Source organism: Schistocerca cancellata, chromosome 3, assembly GCF_023864275.1.
Source record: "Schistocerca cancellata isolate TAMUIC-IGC-003103 chromosome 3, iqSchCanc2.1, whole genome shotgun sequence".
NCBI lineage: Eukaryota > Metazoa > Arthropoda > Insecta > Orthoptera > Acrididae > Schistocerca > Schistocerca cancellata.
The window spans coordinates 872,168,373-872,191,947 of NC_064628.1; the positions used below are offsets into that span (position 1 = coordinate 872,168,373).

The 23,575-nt window shown below is 39.9% G+C and overlaps 1 protein-coding gene across 1 annotated transcript in view; it reads right to left on the reverse strand.

The window, feature by feature from the left end:
• LOC126175943 (phospholipase A1-like) overlaps positions 1–23,575 on the reverse strand; it is a 122,183-nt gene that overhangs the window by 23,170 nt on the left and 75,438 nt on the right. The window contains exon 5 of the mRNA XM_049923020.1: positions 15,685–15,882. Within this exon, the coding sequence (XP_049778977.1) occupies positions 15,685–15,882 (198 nt within the window). The remainder of the gene's footprint in view (positions 1–15,684; positions 15,883–23,575) is intronic.

Consider the following 23,575-nt stretch of genomic DNA (forward strand, 5'->3'; position numbering starts at 1 on the left):
TGTGTTTTTATATTTTCTCCTTTCATCAATTAAATTCAATATTTCTTCTGTTAACTAAGGATTTGTACTAGCCCTCGTCTTTTTACCTACTTGATCCTCTGCTGCCTTCACTACTTCATCCCTCAGAGCTCTATCCATTCTTCTTCTACTGTATTTCTTTCCCCCATTCCTGTCAATTGTTCCCTTATGCTCTCCCTGAAACTCTGTACAACCTTTGGTTCTTTCAGTTTATCCAGGTCCTATATCCTTAAATTCCCACCTTTTTGCAGTTTCTTCAGTTTTGATCTACAGTTCATAACCAATAGATTGTGGTCAGAGTCCACATCTGCCCCTGGAAATGTCTTACAATTTAAAACCTGGTTCCTAAATCTCTGTCTTACCATTGTATAATCTATCTGATACCTTCTAGTATTTCTAGGATTCTTCCATGTATACAACCTTCCTTTATGATTCTTGAACTAAGTGTTAACTATTATTAAGTTATGCTCTGTGCAAAATTCTACCAGATGGCTTCCTCTTTCATTTCTCACCTCCAATCCATATTCACCCGCTATGTTTCCTTCTCTCCCTTTTCCTACTCTTGAATTCCAGTCACCCATGAACTATTAAATTTCTGTCTCCCTTGACTACCTGAATAATTTCTTTTATCTCATCATACATTTCATCAATTTCTTCATCATCTGCAGAGTTATTTGGCATATAAACTTGTACTACTGTAGTAGGCATGGGCTTCATCTCTATCTTGGCCACAATAATGTGTTCACTATGCTGTTTGTAGTAGCTTACCCGCACTCGTATTTTTTTATTCGGTATTAAACCTACTCCTGCATTGCCCCTATTTGATTTTGTATTTATAATCCTGTGTTCACCTGACCAAAAGTCTTGTTCCTCCTGCCACCGAACTTCACTAATTCCCACTATATCTAACTTAAACTTATCCATTTCCCTTTTTAAATTTTCTATCTTACCTGCCCGATTAAGGGCTCTGACATTCCACGCTCCAATCTGTAGAATGCCAATTTTCTTTCTCCTGATAACGACGTCATCTCGAGTAGTCCCCACCCGGAGATCCAAATGGGGGACTACTTTACCTCCAGAATATTTTACGCAAGAGGATGCCATCATCATTTAACCATACAGTAAAGCTGCATGCCCTCGGGAAAAATTACGACTGTAGTTTCCCCTTGCTTTCAGTCATTTGCAGTACCAGCACAGCAAGGCTGTTTTGGTTAGTGTTACAAGGCCAGATCAGTCAATCATCCAGTCTTTTGCCCCTGCAACTACTGAAAAGGCTGCTGCCGCTCTTCAGGAACCACACGTTTGTCTGGCCTCTTAACAGATACCCATCTGTTGTGGTTGCAGCTACGGTATGGCCATCTGTATCGCAGAGGCATACAAGCCTCCCCACCAACGGCAAGGTCCATGGTTCCTTGGGGGGGTATAAAGTGTTACACACAGGTATTTGTATGAGTTTACTGATTCCAACAGTGACTCATTGATATTATAGTCATAAATACTATGTGTTTTTGTTTTGTGAAGTGCAAAATTTTACATTTGTGAGCATTTACAGCAAGTTTCCAGTTTCTGCACCATGCTGAAATCTTATCAAGATCTGACTGGATATTTATGCAGCTCCTCTTGGATAGTACTTCATTATAGATAACTGCATCATCTGCAAAAAACCTAATTTTAGTATTAATGTTGTCTGAAAGGTCATTAATATACACCATGAACAACAAGTGCATTTACAGCAAATTTCCAGTTTCTGCACCATGCTGAAATCTTATCAAGATCTGACTGGATATTTATGCAGCTCCTCTTGGATAGTACTTCATTATAGATAACTGCATCATCTGCAAAAAAACTAATTTTAGTATTAATGTTGTCTGAAAGGTCATTAATATACACCATGAACAACAAGTGCCCTAACACACTTCCTTGGGGCACACCTGAAGTTACTTTTACATCTGACAATGACTCTCCATGCAAGATAAAATGCTGTGTCCTCCCTACCAAAAATTCCTCAAGCCAATCACAACTTTCACTTGATATCTTACATAATCATACTTTTGATAATAAGCATAGGTGCTAACTGAGCCAAATGCCCTTTGTAAATCAAGAAACACTGCATCTATGTGACTTCCTTGATCCAAAGCTTGCAGAATGTCATGTGGAAAAAGTGCGAGTTGGGTTCCACATGATTGATGTTTTCTAAATCCATGCTGGTTGGCAATGAGGATGTCATTCTGTTCAAGATACCTCATTATGTTTGAGCTCAGAATATGTTCTAACATTCTACAACAAATCCATGTTAAGGATATTGGACAGTAGTTTTATGGATCACTTCCACTATCCTTCTTGTACACAGATGTGACCTGCACCCTTTTCCAAGAAATGGGCATGGTTTTTTGTTTGAGGGATCTATGAAAAATCTTAGTAAAAAGAGGAGCTAACTCAGCTTCAAATTCAGTTTAGAATCTGACAGGGATTTCATTGGGGCCTGGAGCTTCATTCAGTTTTAAAGATTTCAGGTGCTTCTCGACACCACTGACATAAATACTTATTTCACTCATTTTTTCAGTGTTACAATGATTAAATTGGTACAATTCTCCTGGTTTTCCTTGTTAAAGGAAATTTTGAAATTGGTGTTAAGCCTTTCAGATTTAGCTTTGTTACCCTCAATTTCAGTTCCTGTCCCATTGGCTAGGGACTGGACACTAACTTTGGTGCCACTAACAGCCTTTACATACAACCTGAATTTCTTTGGATTTTGTGAAATGTCATTTGACAATATTCTGTTACAGTCATTGAAGGGATCACATATTGCCCTCTTGACAACCAAATGCATTTCATTCAGCACCTCTCTGTCTATAGCCCTATGCTTTGTTTTACACCTATTATGTGATAATCTCTTTTTTTTTCAGAAGTTTCTTTACAGTGAGTGTATAATTTGAAGGTTCCCTCCAATTATGAACTGTTCTACTGGGTACATATCTACCCAGTGAGTGGTCAACTATTTTTTTAAACTTGAGTCAAAGTTCCTCCACATGCTCCTGACCTGTGGTGAAAGTTTCAAGTTTCTCGCTGGGATATGACACTACTGATGTTTTATCTAGTTTACTGAACATATATATCTTTCTGCTTGCTTTAGTTGTCCTTTGTACTTTGCTGATCATTGTTACAACAACCATGTCATGGTCACTGATACCAGTTTCAATGTTGCATCCTCAAAGAGGTCAGGTCTATTTGTTGCCATTAGATCCAATATATTTTCATTATGAGTGGGGTTCCTAACTATCTGTTCTAGATAGTTTTCAGAGACAGCATTTTGCAAAGTTTCAAAGGATGTCTTATCAGGCCTACCACTAACAAAAATGTAAATTTCCTAATTAATTTTTGGATGATTAAAGTCACCACCAATGATTACTGCATGATTGCGGAATTTACATACAAGTGAACTGAGGTTTTCTCTAAAGTTTTAGGTTACATCAGGAGATGAGTCTGGTGGATGTTAGAAGAATCCAGTTATCATTTTATGCCCACCCCTGATACTGAGTCTTGCCCAAACAGTCTCACATGCAGCTTCAATTTCTATCTCACCGGATTTGAATTTCTTGTCTGCAGCAACAAATACACCACCTCCATTCCCCATTGGCCTATTCATTTGACTTACGCTAAATTTTTGCCCAAAAATCTCACTGTTATCAATTTCAGGTTTCAAACAGCTTTCTGTACCTAATATTATATGAGCTTCACTCCTTCTCATGAGCACTTCAAGCTCTGGTGCTTCATTGTGAATGCTTCAGCAGTTTACCATTAGGATTTTAATACTCTCACCTGTGGGAGGCATTTCTTTCAGCCTTACACTGATACTTCTGGGTTTCCTACAGCTGTCATTATCTGGATTAGATGGAGAGTTGCCTAATCTAAAAAAAAAAAAAAAACCCTTGTGTGCATCCCACACACAGTCAGCTACCTATTTACAGGGACCCTATAGTTCTCAACTTTATGGCAGAACTCTAGGAAGTCGCAGCCTAGCTTGTCACTGATCCTACGAAGTGTCTGGGTTAGTCCTTCCTCTAGACTCAGAACCAAAGGGCAACGATGAGTTCTGGGGGTGATGCTGCAAAATTGTGGGCTTTGTTGAAACTCTGTGCCCAAGGTTGGTCTTCTCAACCTTCTCTGCCATTTGCTGGAATGACCCAAGAATGACTTCAGAACCCAGAGAACAGGTGTCATTTGTTCCAATGTGCACCACAGTCTGCAACTGGTTGCACTCTGTTCCCTCAATAGCTCCCAGAATAGCCTCTTCAACATGTTGAATGAGGCCCCCAGGCATAGACACTGAGTGCATTTTGTGTGCTTTCCTGTCCCTTGCTGCCATTTCCCTAAGGGGTACCATTATTTGCCACACGCTTGAACTGCCAGTCATTAATAGATACCTATCCTTTTGCATTTTCACCTCCTGACACTGGACAAAACGGTTTCCCTAAGCAGGTGTAGTGAGTCCCACTGGCTCAGTTTCAGTTCCAGTGAAAGACAGGACCTCAAACTTGTCAGTTAGGGGGATCGATACAACACCCTGCATCCTCCAAGATCCCTGTCCAACCTGTGCAGGATGCCTAGATTTGCCACTGACATGCCACTCACAGTCAAGTGGATGGGTAATGACAAATCCTGCACTTTCTGCAGAGGAGACAGGATCCACAGGAGACAATAGTACTTGAGGTACTGGTACCTCTGATACAGGTATCACAGGTACATGACTCTTGGAAGCTCTTCCAACAAACTGATTTACAGCAACTGACAGTAGTCAGGGCGATTTCTAGCTGCTTACAAACATCAACCAACTCATCCCGTGTTTGAGGACAGCATTCACAGTGGGGCTTCACTTCGGTTATTGTAATATATTACAAGGCAGTGAACAAATAACTTTAAAGTAAACCTGCTGATTATCTTTTAATCTGTTGAGCTAAAAAGTTGCTAATTTCATATAAACATTGAAGCAGATACACACAACAAGATTTTTGTTAAGGCAACACAGAAACCTGCAGTAAAACTTACTAGTTTCCTAAAATATTCTGATTTTAATTATAGTTGCTAGCAAACTCAAAAACACAGTTAATTTATGATAAATGCAGATAACATATAGGGCTACTCCACTTTAAGGGAAAACTAGATGCAACACAATATGTTAGGTAGAAAATCTGCTGCAGTAACTAAATCACAAATGCCGAATTGTTACAACTTGCTCATAGATTAAGCAAAGGACAATGGTGACTTCCTAAAATTCTCAAAAATGCTCATTTATTTACATTGATATACAATTAAATTCAGGGGTGATGTATACTTTGGGTGAACTGTGAACCACAAACACTGATTTGTTATGAATTAAATTACGTATCCAAAACACTCATACTGCTAACTTACGAAAATATAGTTTTGCAAGTGTCTGAAAATTCTGAAATTAACCTATTTCTCACATAATTGTATAATGAAATTAGAGCAAGATTGTTTTTAGACAAGGGTAGGCCTACTGTCCTCGAAAATTTTATAACTGCACTATTTAGTTTAACACTGCAATTGATGATAAGAGTACTAGTTTATCGTGGCACTAGCAAATGTTTGAAATTTCACAGTATATCACAATACAACTGGGTATTGATACAATCAATGAAAGATTATGCAGAAGAAGTGATGCAAACAGTAAAATATGTGAATATGGAACTCCAAATTGACACACGATCTTGTACAAGCAGTCTCACACAAGGGAAAATTCCTGTGTCAGCTTTTATACATAAATAAATGTGAATATTGCACGGATTTTTCACTTATCTGATTCTGTGCACATTGGCACACTTTGAGTATGATGAGAAGGTGATTCCTATAGTGAAGCACTGGCTCTGTCACCAGGACAAGGATTGGTACTGATAGGGCACATACACCCTTGTTTTGCACTGGAGGAAGGCCATAGAATGGGATGGAGATTACATGGAAAAATAGGGTATGCAGGTGAAACACTGTTCTTTTGTGTGTGTAATTCTCATTATATTCAGTAAAGAATTGCTGAAGAAAAAAAAGTGGTGCATTACTTTCTGGGCAACCCTCATACATAGCTGTTACATGCTCGGACAAGCAATCTTTCAAACTTGAGAAACAGATTTCTTTTTCGTATTATTTTATTATTTTTATCAACCATCAAGACACATGAGTACTAAAAAACAAAGTATGAATAATAACACCTTCAGTCACAATTTGTTTGTGTTCACAAAATCACACAATATCTTTCAGACTGTACAGATCCACTGTTAGATGCAAATCGTTTTAATCTGTCATCTTGAGTGAGGCAATGTGAAATGTATGTCTCCATTGTGAAAAAGTTTTATGTTAAATTTTGTAATTTGTGAATCAAATTATGGAAAATATGATGAGAAACAGTGGAGAACTTGGCAAAAAATCCAAAATGTTTATTTTTAACATATTAATGTCAGCGGACTTTAGTTTTTCCCATTCTCTAATCACACATCACGTCATTCAAGGTACATACATGTTTATACTTTTCAAAACACTTCATGTATGCTCTTTATACTGAGATGACTGCAGATCTTTATTATGTAGTGTCAGAGATAAGGGTTTTAAATAAATTGACAGATGCAAGGAAATAAATTGAAAATAAGGCTTTAAAATTGCTAAAATAACTATGGCTAGTGAAATCATCACTTCATTTAACATGGACTCAGGCTTTTTGATGTTATAGCGATATATTTCCAGTTGTTATAAGAGAGATACAGTCTTACCACTGACTTTACTGTGTAGTGGCACCAAATTGTTTTCTAACCTGTTGATAATGTGTTTAGTTTCCAGCATATGTTGTGCAATGATTGATTTTTCAAAGTGGTTAAGACCAGAAGCATTCATGTTTTCTTGGTGACAAGTTTTGAAATTTCTAGCTGCTTTTCCTACATAGTAGAAAGGACAAATGGGGTGTGCACTTTATATACTCCACTGCTGCATTGAAATGGTTCTCCCCTAACGAACTTCTTTATAATCCAGATAAGGCCCATCATCTTCTGTTAGCACTATATTATGACTTTGAAAAAAAAGTCAGCTAAATTTTTAGGACTTCATGATGACTCCAAGTTGACCTTGGGAGAACACATCAGACATATTTATAAAAGAGTATCAAGGGTAACATATCTAACATAAAAATGAGATATGTATCTACTTCTGAATATCTGCGCCTGACATAGTTTGGTATGTTCCAATCCCACATTTCTTATGGGCTGTTGGCACTGGGGGACTCTTCACTGATATACTGGGAAAAAAAAATCCACACAAGAAATGTGTAGGGATGGCCCAAGAGATGAGTATTGATTTCTGGTTAGAAAACATTAAAAGCTCAAGACTGTAAACTTGTACAAATATGTCTGATCACTATACATTAAACTGAATGTAAAAGAATTTTACGAAAGAGGAGATATTCACTGGCACAACATTAGAGCCAAAATGAAAATTGATATTCCATGATATAGACTGGTGAAAGCACCCACTCACCCAGGAGTCAGCTCCCTAAAAATCTTTAATAAATTACCACCCTCAGTATGGTCCATGTCCCACAAATTATTTAAAAAATTATATTGCTGCTGAGTTTAAATGCCATTTTATAATATAATAGAATTTTTTGAAGTACAGAATGTGAACATGACTAAATATCTGCAATTATGTACATTTGTGTTTTAGTACACTCGTAGGTCTGTAATTACGTATAAGAGATGAAGTGTCCTACTCCATTGTGTATATGTTAAAGATGAATAGACATTGATTCATTTTACATGCTCCTTTCCAGTCATAATTGTTTTTAATTTGTCTTTGAGATATGACATAACTATCTCTTATCTCGCATACACAACAAGTAATTTAGGAGTAAAAGTAACAACTCGTATAATAGTAGATCTGTTGAGTTGTCAACAGACACATAAACAAGACTGAAAACTTTGCTAACTTTTGGATGAACCATTTTTTCAGCTAAAGTACACACACACACACACACCAAAAGTGTGACTACAATGTCCTGACTGAACACACTAACACTTTGCCAGGACTGTAGTTATGCAGCTTGACTGGGATGAGGGACTGTTTCACATGGATCATGTGAGGGGAGAAAGGAGTTGGGGAGAAGTAGGGAGGTTTGGGGAAGGGTGGTTGATGGCTGGGACATGTGTGAGGGAGGCAGCAAGTAGATGAAATGCAGGAGGTAGAGGAATGCAACAGGGCCTATATATATCACTTTTCCCCTTCCCAAGTCTGATTCACACTTTTCTTCCATCATTAATTATTCCAGTTTTACCACAAATATTTTCGTAGTGTTTAGCAAACACTCACTGACATAATTTACAATCTTTCCCTCCTCCCTAGCAACATTTAATCCCAAATGGACTCCTGATCCATCTATCTTCATCAGTTCAAAAACATATACCACTCCCTAGCTATAACTGAGTTCTATTCCTTAAATGCTGCCACAGTGTTATTCCATTTTTTTTGGTACCCCCACATACTACAAAATTGAAGTACATGAGACAGTACGATTGTTGTGGAAGTCTAAATTACATACAGGCTCTCTGTGAATTTCTGGTGGTATATGGGTGAGACACAATGTTGCATGCACTCGTAGTGGAATAATGCCAACAGTTTGACCAAGGCAGCACAGATATGGGTAATCCTGAATGAGATTTTCACTCTGCAGCGGAGTGTGCGCTGATATGAAACTTCCTGGCAGATTAAAACTGTGTGCCCGACCGAGACTCGAACTCGGGACCTTTGCCTTTCGCGGGCAAGTGCTCTACCAACTGAGCTACCGAAGCACGACTCACGCCCGGTACTCACAGCTTTACTTCTGCCAGTACCTCGTCTCCCACCTTCCAAACTTTACAGAAGCTCTCCTGCGAACCCTGCAGAACTAGCACTCCTGAAAGAAAGGATATTGCGGAGACATGGCTTAGCCACAGCCTGGGGGATGTTTCCAGAATGAGATTTTCACTCTGCAGCGGAGTGTGCGCTGATATGAAACTTCCTGGCAGATTAAAACTGTGTGCCCGACCGAGACTCGAACTCGGGACCTTTGCCTTTCGCGGGCAAGTGCTCTACCAACTGAGCTACCGAAGCACGACTCACGCCCGGTACTCACAGCTTTACTTCTGCCAGTACCTCGTCTCCCACCTTCCAAACTTTACAGAAGCTCTCCTGGGTTCGCAGGAGAGCTTCTGTAAAGTTTGGAAGGTGGGAGACGAGGTACTGGCAGAAGTAAAGCTGTGAGTACCGGGCGTGAGTCGTGCTTCGGTAGCTCAGTTGGTAGAGCACTTGCCCGCGAAAGGCAAAGGTCCCGAGTTCGAGTCTCGGTCGGGCACACAGTTTTAATCTGCCAGGAAGTTTCATGGGTAATCCTGATCAGAAAGGAAAGCCACTGACATCAACCACAGATGACAATCTCCCGGCAGATTTTCAGATGATGATGACATTCACACAGCAGTTCTCGAATGGCTCTATCATAGAGGAATTGAATGATTGGTAGAAGGTTCTGACCATTGTTTCCAGAAACTTGGTGACTTTGTTAAAAACAGTGTCATGCATCTGTGTCACCTGACTCTCAATCATCCCCATTCCAGTACCACATGGGTCACTACTTGCCACTGTTGCACTACCTCCCCATACATCAACATCCCCCGAACACCCGGCCTTTCACTATCAAACACTACCTTCCCAACATCCATCCAATTCCAAAACCTATTCCTTGTACATCTAAGTAATTGCATCCTCTCAAAACTACTTCTTCTTCAAGTTGAAGATAAACAAACAAATGTATGGCATAGATATGAACACCCACATGACATTATCCTGTGCCAACCTGTTTATAGGCCAAAAAGAAAAAACCTTCCTAGTTTTCCGAAACCCCAAATCCCCTGGTGTGGTTCAGGCTCATTGAAGGTACTTACAGGGTCTGCAGCTAGAGCCGAGATGCTCTTAATATCCACTAACATTTGGGATGTTACAATAACGAACTATACTACACTTATTGCTAGTTGTCACAAAACTATCTTTTCTTCAGTTTACAGCAATTTTATGGCTATTTGACTTTGTTTTAGTTACTGTATTTAGTCAGATTCAATATTCTAACAGTTTCATGTTCAAAGCAAAAGATATTGACAGCAGAAAAGCTAGCTCTAAGTAGACAAATCGCTTTTACCACTGCACTGAGGGTTGCACACACCGTAGCAAAAACTCTTTGATCCTGGTAATAGGCCAGGCCACAGTGTTCTTCACTTTCACTCTCTGCAGCCTTCCCCCACTCTCCCACACATTCAGTCATAGCAGATTCATTGCAAAGTAAAAATACCACTACTCCAGATCAACATGAGGTCTGAACATAATACACTGGCGAACAATGCCGGAACACTACTCTTTACTTCATGGAAGAAGCCAAGACCACTTATCAGTGATGAAATGACAAATAACAGTTCTTAATAATTTTACTGTTGAAATACTACTGAAATAAATTAGCATTTAAGGCTCCAGGAACTAGTCACAACAGCAACATTAGACAATTAAGTCTGTTTGCAATTAATATGGTCATAATTCTAGGTAGACAGAAAGTTCATTTACTTGTGATGTCTTCACAACATTGATTTTGGTATGATGACATCAGGTGTCTTCCAATCTATTCTGATATCATTCCTCACATGTTTCGGAAGAATGAATATAATTGACAGAATCAGTAGCATACAATGTATAAGAGGATAAAAATTCAGTGGTTCAAATATGTCTTATGATTCATGTATTCCCAGCAAATAAGATAATTTATGTAAAAGCCATTCTGAACCATCACTAAAGCATTAATGTTAGTAAAAAGTTCTTTAGCGAGGCTTTGAATCTACAGGAGCCATTCCACAACATGGTGGCTGTCCCACCTTTATAAGGCATAACCAATGGCAGCCACCTGTACTTCTGACCCAAGAACTCATGCAACTTCAACATTAGAAGCAGACATAGCCTGTAATTCTGAAGAGAGTCTCCAAAATGGCAGTGGAAGCATTATGTCCAATGGTACTGTCATACAGAGTCGGGGTAATATCCTGTGCTGAGCCATAGACCCTTGATGGCTGCACCAGGTGTCTCGAGGCTCATTCATACACCTTAGAGCTTCCACTTCCAGTAACCTTCTCCCTGCTTCTGTCTCACAAGGGGTGCACTATTCTGTCTTTCACCACTCTTACCCCCACCAAGAAATGCTCTCATTCATTGTCTTTCAGTCTACTTATTTACATTAATGTTTTAGATCCTTCTGAGGTTCAGAATATTTTAAAAATCTTGGTATTAATCTTTTTAGTCTACAGTAAAACATTATGCTTTTAGTTAATATTAAATGAAACAGTATAAGAATCTACAGAATAACTTAAAAGGTTTCTGTTTGGATTTGCCCCTCAGGTTTTCCACCAAAGACAGGCTTCATTGGTAATGTTAGTGATGGTGGCATCTTCATGTCTTTGTTTGCTGCATAAAAGACTCAAAGGCATTCATCTTTGTACCTTTCAACACACATTTGGAAGCTCTGAGGAAAAAATGTTATTCCAGTATGTAGCAGAACAACACTCTATCCTCATACCTCCACAGTTGGCTCTGAGCACTATGGGACTTAACATTGGAGGTCATCAGTCTCCTACCTCAACAGTCTCAACACCTTATCTCCCATGAACTTCATCTGGTCTTCCCCTGACCGAAGTGCCACTATCTGGGACACTGACCTGCATCTCTCTGATTGCTCTGTCCATACCATTATCCTTATCAAGACCACTAACCATCAACATTTAGACTGCTGTCATCCCTTCCACACCAAACAAGCACTACCATACAGTCTGGTCACCTGTGGATGGCACATCTGCAGTGCCCAGAATTCCTCTGGCTAGCATGCTGAAGGTCTCATTATGACCTTAACAGCCAAGCACTATCAACCAAACCTAGTCTGCAGACAGGTTTCTCATGTTACATTCTCACACATCCCTAAGCCTCTCATCACTCCCAAGAACCAGCTGCAGAGGAGAACCTCCTAATCATACAATAAAATCCTGAATTTGAACAACTGAACCATATCCTTTGCCAGTGCTTCGCTAATTTATTATTGTGCCCAGAAATGAGGGATGTCCAATGTATCATCATTCTCACCCCTCCTAAGGAAATAGTCAACTGCCTACCCAATTTTTCAAAACTGTGGTCCATCCTTATGCCACACTCCCTCCCAACTCCATGTTGCATGGGTAATACAACATGGAAGACCCAGATGCATGACAAGTAATACAACATGGAAGACCCAGATGCATGACATGTTTAATGTGCCAACCCAGCCCATCCTACACCAGTCTCACTGCAGACTTATGTTATCCCATCAGAGGCAGGGTCACCTATGAAAGCAGTCGCATCTCTGCATAAATTCTGAATGGTATTTCATGTGAGCATGAGCACCAACACACTGTCCACTGAGTGAATACTCACTGTCACATTGTGGTAAAGAACAAACCTGACCACCCAATACAGATCATGTTGTTGAGTGCAACATGCTAGATTTCAGTGGGTGCTTTGCAGCTTATGGCACTTGAGCCCTTACTCCAAACACCTGCTTCTCTCAGCTACATAGACAGGAGTTGTCCTTGCAACACATCTTTTTCTCCAATTATCTTCCTGGCATCAACCTCTGCTCCCACCCTGTTCTACTCCCACCTCCAACCTGACCCAGGACAGTAGTTTTACTTACCCTGCACCAACACCATGTGTGTAAGTAGTTACAAGGTTTATCTGCATAGACAAATGAGATATATTCATTCATGCAGGCACCAATTGAATGCACCAAAGGTACAATAATTCTTGTTGTGCTGTATTAATGTAAACCGAGAGGGTGGTGGAAGAATTAAAAATGACATACCTTCAGATTTTTACAACATCTTTCTTGTTTTAATTTTTGTAATATAACTCTTCTGTTCTTGTCTGCCATGGTGTGTTGACATATGTTTGCTCTCTATGTGTCTAACAATTAAAAAGTGGATTATTAGTGGAAGAAAAGTATTTTATTTCTACAAGCTTCCAGTACACCCATTCCCCTCTATGCACACCATGAACCATTGCAGCAAATCTTTGGATGCACAGGAATAATCCTCAGGAAGACAATTGCCACTCATCATCAGCATTTTCATGCTACATGAGAGAAGAGGTAGTTTTCATTAATAGGAAGAGAACTTTCAAGACTAATCATTTCAAATTACTGCTACAGAAGGTTTAAAACAATATCTACTGTCGTGTCCTGCATGATGTTTGTATAAAAGAAAAAAAACCTTACCAGTTGAAAGGTGCTACTGAGTACTATACTATCATCACACCTTTATCTCTCTCCAAATTAATTGTATTTTTATACACCAGCATTCTCTCCCAATCCAGCCTTCCATGCCAATCATGTCACTGCCACTATACACTATTCAAATTCACCAGTACTGGTACCCATTCCTATATGTTGCACATGCCAACTTTCCCTGTTGTTTTACTGTACCAGACACTTGTTACCCCCCCACCCCCACCCCACTCACCTGCCCACCATCCCAGTCATCAACCAGTCTTCCCCAACCTCTGTCCCTCCCTCCTCTTTCTCCTCACATATACACACCTGACAAAACCCATAACCCCATTCAAGTCATGGAACTGCCTGTTGAAGACTCAATGCCTCAACTGTTTGGACAGTTTCTACCTTTACTCTTAAATAACTTAAATTCTACATGACATTCCACTGTGATACTTATTCTACATGTTATCATTTCTAATTATTTAGTTGCCCTTTGTATTTGATCTGTAAAGATTATTGCTTCAACTGCCTCACGGTCACTGACATCAGTTTCAGTGTGGATGACCTCAGTTGTTACAATCAGATCTAATACATATCCATCAAATGTATGCTTATAAACAATGTGTTCCCTGCAGTTTTCGGAGAAAGAGTTTAGTATTATTTTGCAAGATATCTTGCCAGGTTGACCACTCATAAAACTGCAGTCATACAACTGATTGCTGGATAATTAAAATCTCCTTGACTGATGACAGTATGATAGAGAAACCTTCACACTAATGTACTTGGGTTTTCTATAAAGTTCACGGTTAAATCTGATGTGAGTCTTGTAGCCAGTAGAAGGTTTCAACTATAAATATGTACCCATCCTTGATACTGAGCCCTGCCCAAACAATCTCACAAGTAGCTTGAATTTCTGACTTGTATCTCAGATGATTTGAATTTCTTGTATACAAATTCATAACGTAGAAAGACTCAATCAAAAATAGAAATATACTTTTTTTCAAGAATTCAGTGCAAAACCATACATACAAATAGAAATCATGTGTATGTTCTACTAATTCATAATTTATTGGTACAAATTCGTCAATAATAAATGAATTAGCATTTCACTAACGAGACGTTAGTTAATGGTGGATCAGTTACCAACATTTTTTTACAACTGAGGAGACTTATTTCTTATCACAGCTTGCACAGTGGCAAAACTAAGGTGTCCCATACCATCTGTTTCACCATTTAAATTATCTCACCTGAATTTAATGTACGCAGTCTGCTTTCATAACTTCTGCTACTAACTGATTCACAATGTGTGTATGTATTAAACCAGGAACCTAGAAATGAAGGAGAGGCTTCGTCCCGATGTGATGTTTGAATGAACAATGTTCAGCTGTGAAGTTTTGTTTTCTACAACCCCACAACAGGCCACAGCAGTCCATCCATCCCACTGCCGCCCCACACCGAACCCAGCGTTATTGTGCGGTTCAGCCCCCAGTGGACTCTCCAGGAACATCTCATATTACATGAGTGTAACCCCAAATGTTTGCATGGTAGAGTAATTATGGTTCACGCATACATGGAAATGTTGTTTGCACAGCAATCACAGACACAGTGTAACTGAGGCGGAATAAGGGAAACCAGTCCGTATTCGCCGAGGTAGATGGAAAACTGCCTTAAAAACCATCCACAGGCTGGCTGGCACACTGGACCTCGACACTAATCCACTGGATGGATTTGTGCCAAGGACAGGCACGCCTTCCCACTCAGGAAGCAGCGAATTAGACCACGCGGCTAGTTGGGCAGGCTATAAACAATGTACTAACCTTTCTTTCTGCTTCAGTGTATGGAACCCTGATAAACCAGTCAACTGTAGATACAAATCCAAGGGTAACATTTATCAATAGGAAAATCACAATTCTGTCTGATAGAGGGATTTATGTTTCTAGCACATTAAAACCTATTTCTTTTTCAAAGTGTATGATGTGATAAAATCTGTTTGTCTGTTATATATTACACTCCTATCTATCTAATCAGTCTCATACACCACTCACAAAAATATTACACATTCTTTTTGCCTCTGAATATTGTGGATTGGTAACAGTCAGTGGCAACTGAATCTAGCAAACATAATAATTGCAAATTTTGATAATGACAGATTCCAGGATGGCAAAAAGGAGGGGAACATAGGAAAGAAGAGAGATGAGTTCTCTCCTTTTCTCTGTTCCTTCCCACTTTCTTTCTTCCATTCTCAATGTTTTAGGAAACACAACCAATAATATAAGTTAAAAGTAAAATGTTGTGCGCAAAAAACTCACCAAGCCAGTCACCACCACATCCTGCTTGCTTAGAACCTCCATTTGGAAAGAAGTCTGCATCTCCCAGGACAAGTTCGTATCCTAGAACAGCAGTGTTTGTATGGATGATCTGGACAAACTCTGCATCGCCTTTGTCCAGCATACTGTCATTGCCTGGCTTGAGGTCATCATCATATCCAGGCCCTGCTGGGTCTAGTCCTGATGAAGGTTTCAATTTGGTTACATGTTAGTATTCTGAAGTGTTAGCCTGTGATTTAACTCTAACTTCTACTTTTTAAAAACATTAACATACAGCTGAGCAGTGTGAATTTAACATTTGCTGCAAGAAGAAAAAATATGTGCATATGTCATTATCCATATTGTTACAGTGCTATGTGAGCAGCTGATTCTGTTGCAACACTTCCAGTGGTTATCACAGTATAAGACAAAGCAAATATTAATTCATATTTTATAAACTACTAATATTGTTATAAATATTATTAAAGGGCTATGTGAGCAGCTTATACAGGTATGCCTTCTCTGGTGAATTCCTCTGTGTGTAAAGTGGAAAAGTAGAATTCATACTAACAAAGAGATAGAGGGGCTGGCCAGTACTTACCTCAGCTCAGTACAGCCGATAGATACACATAAAACAGAACCGAAAATTTACATTCCTAGCTTTCGGAACAAATGTTCCTTCATCAGGGAGGAGAGAGGGGAAAGAAAGGGAAGAAGGGAAAGGAGATTCAGTTACTCACAACCCAGGCTATGAAGCAATAGGGAAAGGAAAATAGGGAGGGTAGCAAGGATGGAGGCATGGTTGTCAGAGGGAAGCCAAAGATATTCTACTGTAAGTACAGTGCCAGCTTCAAACCAAAGAGGATGCATACAGAAGTAAAGAGGTATATAGTATAAAGATAAACACAACTATGTAGGATGAAAAGATGCGTGAATGGCTAAAGAGGAAAGGGAAAGAGGAGAAGACTGAAGAGTAAATGGGAGTGAGGTTGTTTAACGTAGGTTCAGTCGAGGGGGATGGCGGGATGAAAGGATGTGTTGAAGTGCAAGTTCCCATCTCCGCAGTTCAGAGGGACTGGTGTTGGGTGGGAGAAGCCAAATGGCACATACGGTGTAGCAGGTTCCTAGGTCCCTAGAATTATGCTGGACGGCATGCTCCGCTACTGGGTATTGGGCATCTCCTAGGCGGACAGTTCGTCTGTGTCCGTTCATGCGCTCAGCCAGTTTAGTTGTTGTCATGCCGATGCAAAAGGCTGTGCAGTGCAGGCATGTCAGTTGATAAATGACATGTGTAGTTTCACACGTGGCCCTGCCTTGAATTGTGTATGTTTTACCAGTAGCGGGGCTGGAGTAGGTGGTTGTGGGGGGATGCATGGGGCAGGTTTTGCAGCGGGGTCGGTTACAGGGGTAGGAACCGCTGGGTAGAGAAGGTAGTCTGGGAATATTGTAGGGTTTAACAAGGATGTTACGGAGGTTAGGGGGGTGACAAAAGGCAACTCTGGGTGGTGTGGGGAGAATTTTGTCAAGGGATGATCTCATTTCAGGGGTTGACTTGAGAAAGTCATATCCCTGGCGGAGTAATTTGTTGATGTTTTCGAGGCCAGGATAATATTGGGTGACAAGGGGGATGCTTCTGTGTGGTCTGGGGGTAGGAACATTGTTGTTGGACGGGGAGGAATGTATTGCTCGGGAGATCTGTTTGTGGACAAGGTCTGCAGGATAGTTGCGGGAGAGGAAAGCACTGGTCAGGTTATTGGTGTAATTGTTGAGGGATTCATCACTGGAGCAGATGCGTTTGCCACGAATACCTAGGCTGTAGGGAAGGGAGCGTTTGATGTGGAATGGATGGCAGCTATCGAAGTGAAGGTACTGTTGTTTGTTTGTGGGTTTGATATGGACAGAGGTGTGGATGTGAGCTTCAACAAGATGAAGGTCAACATCCAGGAAGGTGGCTTGGGTTTTGGAGAAGGACCAGGTGAAATTCAGATTCGAAAAGGAGTTGAGGTTATGGAGGAAATTAAGGAGTGTTTCTTCACCATGAGTCCAGACCACAAAGATGTCATCTATAAACCTATACCAGGCCAGGGGAAGCAGCTGTTGGGTCTTCAGGAAAGCCTCCTCCATGCGGCCCATGAAGAGGTTGGCATAGGACGGTGCCATCCTGGTTCCCATGGCCGTTCCCCTGATTTGTTTGTAGGTCTGGCCTTCAAAAGTGAAGTAGTTATGGGTGAGGATGAAGTTGGTAAGTGTGATAAGGAACGAGGTTTTTGGAAGATCTTCGGGTGGGCGTTGGGAGAGGTAGTGCTCAAGGGCAGAGAGACCATGGGTATGTGGGATGTTTGTGTAAAGGGATGTAGCATATATGGTGACAAGAAAGGTTTCAGGTGGGAGAGGAGTGGGAATGGATTTGAGGCATTCTAGGAAGTGGTTTGTGTCTTTGATGTAGGATGGGAGTCTGCGGGTGATAGGTTGGAGGTGCTGGTTTACCAGAGCTGAGATACGTTCGGTTGGGGCTTTGAAGCCTGCTACAATGGGACGGCCAGGATAGTTCTCTTTGTGGATTTTGGGTAATAGGTAGAAGGTAGGGGTATGTGGCTCAGGTGGAATGAGTAAGTCTATGGAAGCCGTTGTGAGGCCTTGTGAGGGACCTTGGATTTTTAGGATTTTTTGCAGCTCAGTCTGGATGGAGGGAATGGGATCCTGGGTAACCTACAAAGCTGTTACCCAGCATTAATAAAGAAGAGAAATCTGTTAACATCAAGTATTGATTTAAGTGTTAGGAAGTCTTTTCTGGAAGTATTTGTATGGAGTGTAGCCATGTGTGGAAGTGAAACATGGATGATAAATAGTTTAGACAAGAAGAGAATAGAAGCTTTCGATATGTGGTGCTATGGAAGAATGCTGAAGATTAGATGGGTCACTGAATAGAATTAGGGAGAAGAGTAATTTGTGGCACAACTTGACTAGAAAAAGGGATCAAGGGATCGATTGGTAGGACACATTCTGAGCCATTAAGGGATCACCAATTTAGTATTTGAGGGAAGCATGGAGGGTAAAAATCGTAGAGGGAGACCAAGAGATGAATACTCCAAGCAGACTCAGGAGGATGTAGGTTGCAATAGTTATTCAGAGATGAAGAGGCCTGCACTGGATAGAGTAGCACGGAGAGCTGCATCAGTCCAGTCCCTTGACTGAAGACCAGAACAACAACAACAACTTTAATCCTAAATGGTACAATTTGTCAGACCAACAGAAAGCTTTCAAAGTAGGCTACTAAAATGAAAAACTAATAAGGTTAAAATGGTACATATACATGATGTATTTAGCAAATGAAAAATTGTGATGAAAAATGCTTTCAAATACTGTAATATATAATGCAACCAAACACTGAAGAGGAAAGTTCTGTATCTCCCTGGAATGTGGAACATGCAGGCGTATGGTTCAGTAACTGAAAAATTGGCTCCGACAAATGAGCTCTGACTATAAAACAATTCTGCCTAATTGTGAACTCTTATGAATGTCACTGATGAAAATCTGTATGATTAATTATTTTTAAAGCAAAAAGCACTCATTGTACTAATTTCAAACATTGAACATTAGCCCAACATAGGCTACAGTTTGTAAGCATCGCAATTCTGGCAAGTAAACAATAGATGCAAATTAAATTTATTAGAAACAATATAGACTGCAAAATTTTGTTATGAGGTACTGATTTTAGGTAAATCAGATGCTGAAACATTACAGCAAATTAAAACTATGAGCTGGACAGGGACACAAACCAAGGACCTTTGTCATTAGTGGTCAAGTGCTCTACCAAGTGAGTCATACGAGGTGTGACCTATGACCTGCCCTTACACCTATATCTCCCACAGTACCTCTCCTCCTGTGTTTCAAACTTCACTGAATTTCTTTCACATGTCTTGCAGGGTTAGCACTCCTGGAAGAAAAGATATTACAGACAATTGACTTAAACAGAGCCTACAGGATTCTTCCCAGAATGAATTTCCACTCTGCAACGGAGTGTGTGCTGATTCGAAACTTCCAAACAGATTAAAACTGATATGTGATCCGAGGCTTTCCCGGCATATGTGTTGTTTCCAGGGCTCTCGGGTGTCTTGCCAGATGCAACCATTGAAGTCCCACAATATTTCAGTGAATAACATTTCTGCTATTACCCAAGATTCACTTCCATATAGTAATTTTGGTACTGACACAACTTTATAAAATTTTAGATATATTTCTGTTCTTAAATTATGTTGGAGGGCTCTTCTGATAGTGCCATTTAAGTAGTTAAATTTCTGTTTGGTCTTTTAGATCTAGGTCTCCCTTGTATGGCAGCAGGGTTCCTAGAAATTTGAATGTATCTACTTTCTCTATAATCCTGTTGCCTATATATACCTGGTGATCAAAAAGTCAGTATAAATTTGAAAACTAAATAAATCACGGAATAATGTAGATAGAGAGCTACACATTGACACACATGCTTGGAATGACATGGGGTTTGATTAGAACCAAAAAAATACAAAAATTCAAAAAATGTCCAACAAATGGCGCTTCATCTAATCAGAATAGTAATAATTAGCATAACAATGTAAGAAAAAGCAAAGATGATGTTCTTTACAGGAAATGATCAATATGTCCACCATCGTTCCTCAACAATAGATGTAGTCGAGTAATAATGTTGTGAACAGCACTGTAAAGCATGTCCGGAGTTATGGTGAGGCATTGGCATTGGATGTTGTCTTTCAGCATCCCTAGAGATGTCGGCCGATCATGATACACTTGCGACTTCAGGTAGCCCCAAAGCCAATAACTGCATGGACTGAGGTCTGGGGACCTGGGAGACCAAGCATGACGAAAGTGGTGGCTGAGCACATGATCGTCACCAAATGACATGCGCAAGGGATCTTTCACATGTCTAGCAATGTGGGGTGGAGCGCCATCCTGCATAAACATTGTACGTTCCAGCAGGTGTTTATCAGCCAGGCTGGGGATGACGCGATTCTGTAACATATCGGCATACCTCTCACCCATCATGGTAGCAGTTACAAAACCAAAATCACACATTTCCTCCAAGAAAAAAGGCCTGATAACGGTAGATGTGGTAAATACAAACCCATTTTCGGTAGCCCAAATTCTGCAGTTGTGGGCATTGACAGACCCTCAGAGCGTGAAATGAGCTTTGTTAGTCCATAACATGTTACTCAACCAATTATCATCTTCCGCTATATTTTGAAATGCCCACACCACAAATGCCCTCCACTTCACTAAATCGCCATGTAACAGTTCATGATGCTGATGGATTTTGTACGCGACTGCATAAGCGCTGACTTTCCCGTGCATGACGAACCCGCTACAGTCTCCATTTCTTCTGAAACTGTCTCAGCAGCATTACGCCTTGTGCTCGGTCGGCCACTATGGGGTCTATCATCTAAACAACCCATGATTTCGAACTTTGAAATCATTCTTGCCACAGCTGCATTTGTCAATGGACCTTTACCCATTCGAATCCCCTTCCTATGGCAATAGGATTGTAATGCTAAACTAGCACATTCCCCATTCTGATAATACAGCTTCACTAAAATTTCAGCATCATGATCGGCCTCACCTTAATGCGGCTGTTAGGCACGTTAATGTGGGGCTGGGGAGGGCACTGATGGTGGAGGGCTTGGATCACATCTCAGTAGATGGGGTTTCACTAGGCATGGCCTGCACCTCAATAGGTATGGGAAGGGGAGGCTGGCTAAGTTTATAGGTGACAGTGTAGTGGGTGGTGGTGGTGGTAGTGGTATCACTCATGGGAAAATTCCTGTAGTAGTTGGTGTTAGAGCTGCACCTTTTTTAGACTGAAGTCAGCTGATAGGTATACCTGCTTAAAGGAAGTGCCTCTAACTAAGGGCTCACCTCCAGAGGATGTAATGCTTCCAAGTAGAGAAGGAATTAGCATATTTCATTAAAATATAAGAGGTATTAGAGATAAAGTTAGTGAACTGCTAATAGATGTTAACTCTGAAATTATTGGTATATCAGAGCACCACTTAAATAATTTGATAATTCAGAGGCTTCCTTTCAGGCTACAGATTAGCTGGCTGTTTCTCGAGGAGTTCCTTGTGGGGTGGGGGAGGGGCTCTGTATGTAAAAAACAGTATTTCATTTGAGTCCATAGACATATCACGACACTGCACTCAACAGATATTTGAAAGTTGTGCAGCATTAGTTGAATTTAGTGAAACTAAACTTCTAATTGCTGTTGTTTATAGGTCCCCTAACTCCGACTTCAGAGCATTTTTGCTTAAGCTAGAGAGGGTTCTTGATTCACTTTGTTGGAAGTACCAGAAATTAGTTATATGTGGTGACTTCAATATTAATTTTGTACATGATTGCGTAAGAAAAAGGATTTTGGTAGATCTCCTAAATTCATATGATCTGATGCAAACTGTGTTTTTTTCCAACTTGGGTGCAGGGGATCAGCAGCATAGTCACAGACAATATTTTTATTCATTCTTCATTACTAGATGGGCATTCTGTTAGTAAAAGGGTGAATGGCCTTTCAGACCATGATGCACAAATTTTAACACTAAAAGGTTTTTGTACTCAAACCAATGTCATATTTAATTACAAACTACGTAGGAAAGTTAATCGAACAGCAATAGAGAGTTTTTCAAAACTTGTCAAGGAACAAGAGTGGCAAGATGTTTATAGTGCCGATAATATAGATGATAAATACAATGCTTTCCATAACACCTTTCTCATGCTCTTTGAGAGTTGCTTTCCATTAGAACATTCTAAATGGGGTACTAGCAGTAATGACAGCCTGGTTGGCTGACTAGTGGGATAAGGATATTATGCAGAACAAAGAAGGGATTATATCAAAATGTTAGAAGTAGTCACAATCAAGCTACAGTAACCCATTACAAACAGTATTGTAAGGTGCTTAAAAATGTTATTAGCAAGGCAAAAAGTATGTGGTATGCAAATAGAATAGCTAATTCACAGGATAGAATTAAAGCCATATGGTCAGTTGTGAAAGAAGTGTCTGGTCAGCAGCACAAGGTTGATGATATAAAGTCAGTTCACAGTAATAATATTTCTGTTACTGATAAAACAGATATATGTACAGTATTTAACAACCATTTTCTGAGCATTGCTGGTGAATTCAATAAAAATTTAGTTTCTACATGAAATCATATAAATTTCTTAGCAAATGCCTTTCCGAGATTGATGTCTGAAATACTCCTCTGTGATACAGACAAGAGGGAAATTGAATCAATAATTAAATCACTGAAGACTAAGGACTCTCATGGTTGTAAATAATCAAAGTTGTACATGCTATTTCAATGTGGTCTGATGTTACGTAGTCTACTACGCACATCTGTATTTTGTATAGTATTGTTCACCCTATATGTGTGTATATATATACTATGTATTTTTTTGACGAAATCCATGCAATGTAAATTGTCTCTGGATGAATATACTACTACTACTACTACTACTACTACTATGATGGAGTGTCTAGTAGAATATTAAAGTACTGTGCTGCACATGTTAGCCCTGTATTTAGCCATATTTGTAATTTTTCCTTTAGGAATGGTCAGTTTCCTGAGCGATTAAAGTACTAAGTAGTAAAGCCACTTTATAAAAAGGGAGAAAGGGATAATGTAGATAATTTTAGAACTATTTCTATGCCATCAGTATTTGAAAAATTTATCGAAAAGGCTGTGTATGCAAGGTTAATTGATCATTTTATATCACACGATTTGCTATCAAATGTACGGTTCGGCTTTAGAAGTCGTTTGACAACTGAAAACGCTATATTCTCTTTGATCTGTGAGGTACTGGATGGGCTAAACAAAAAGTTTCAAACGCTTGGCGTATTTTTTGATTTAACAAAGGC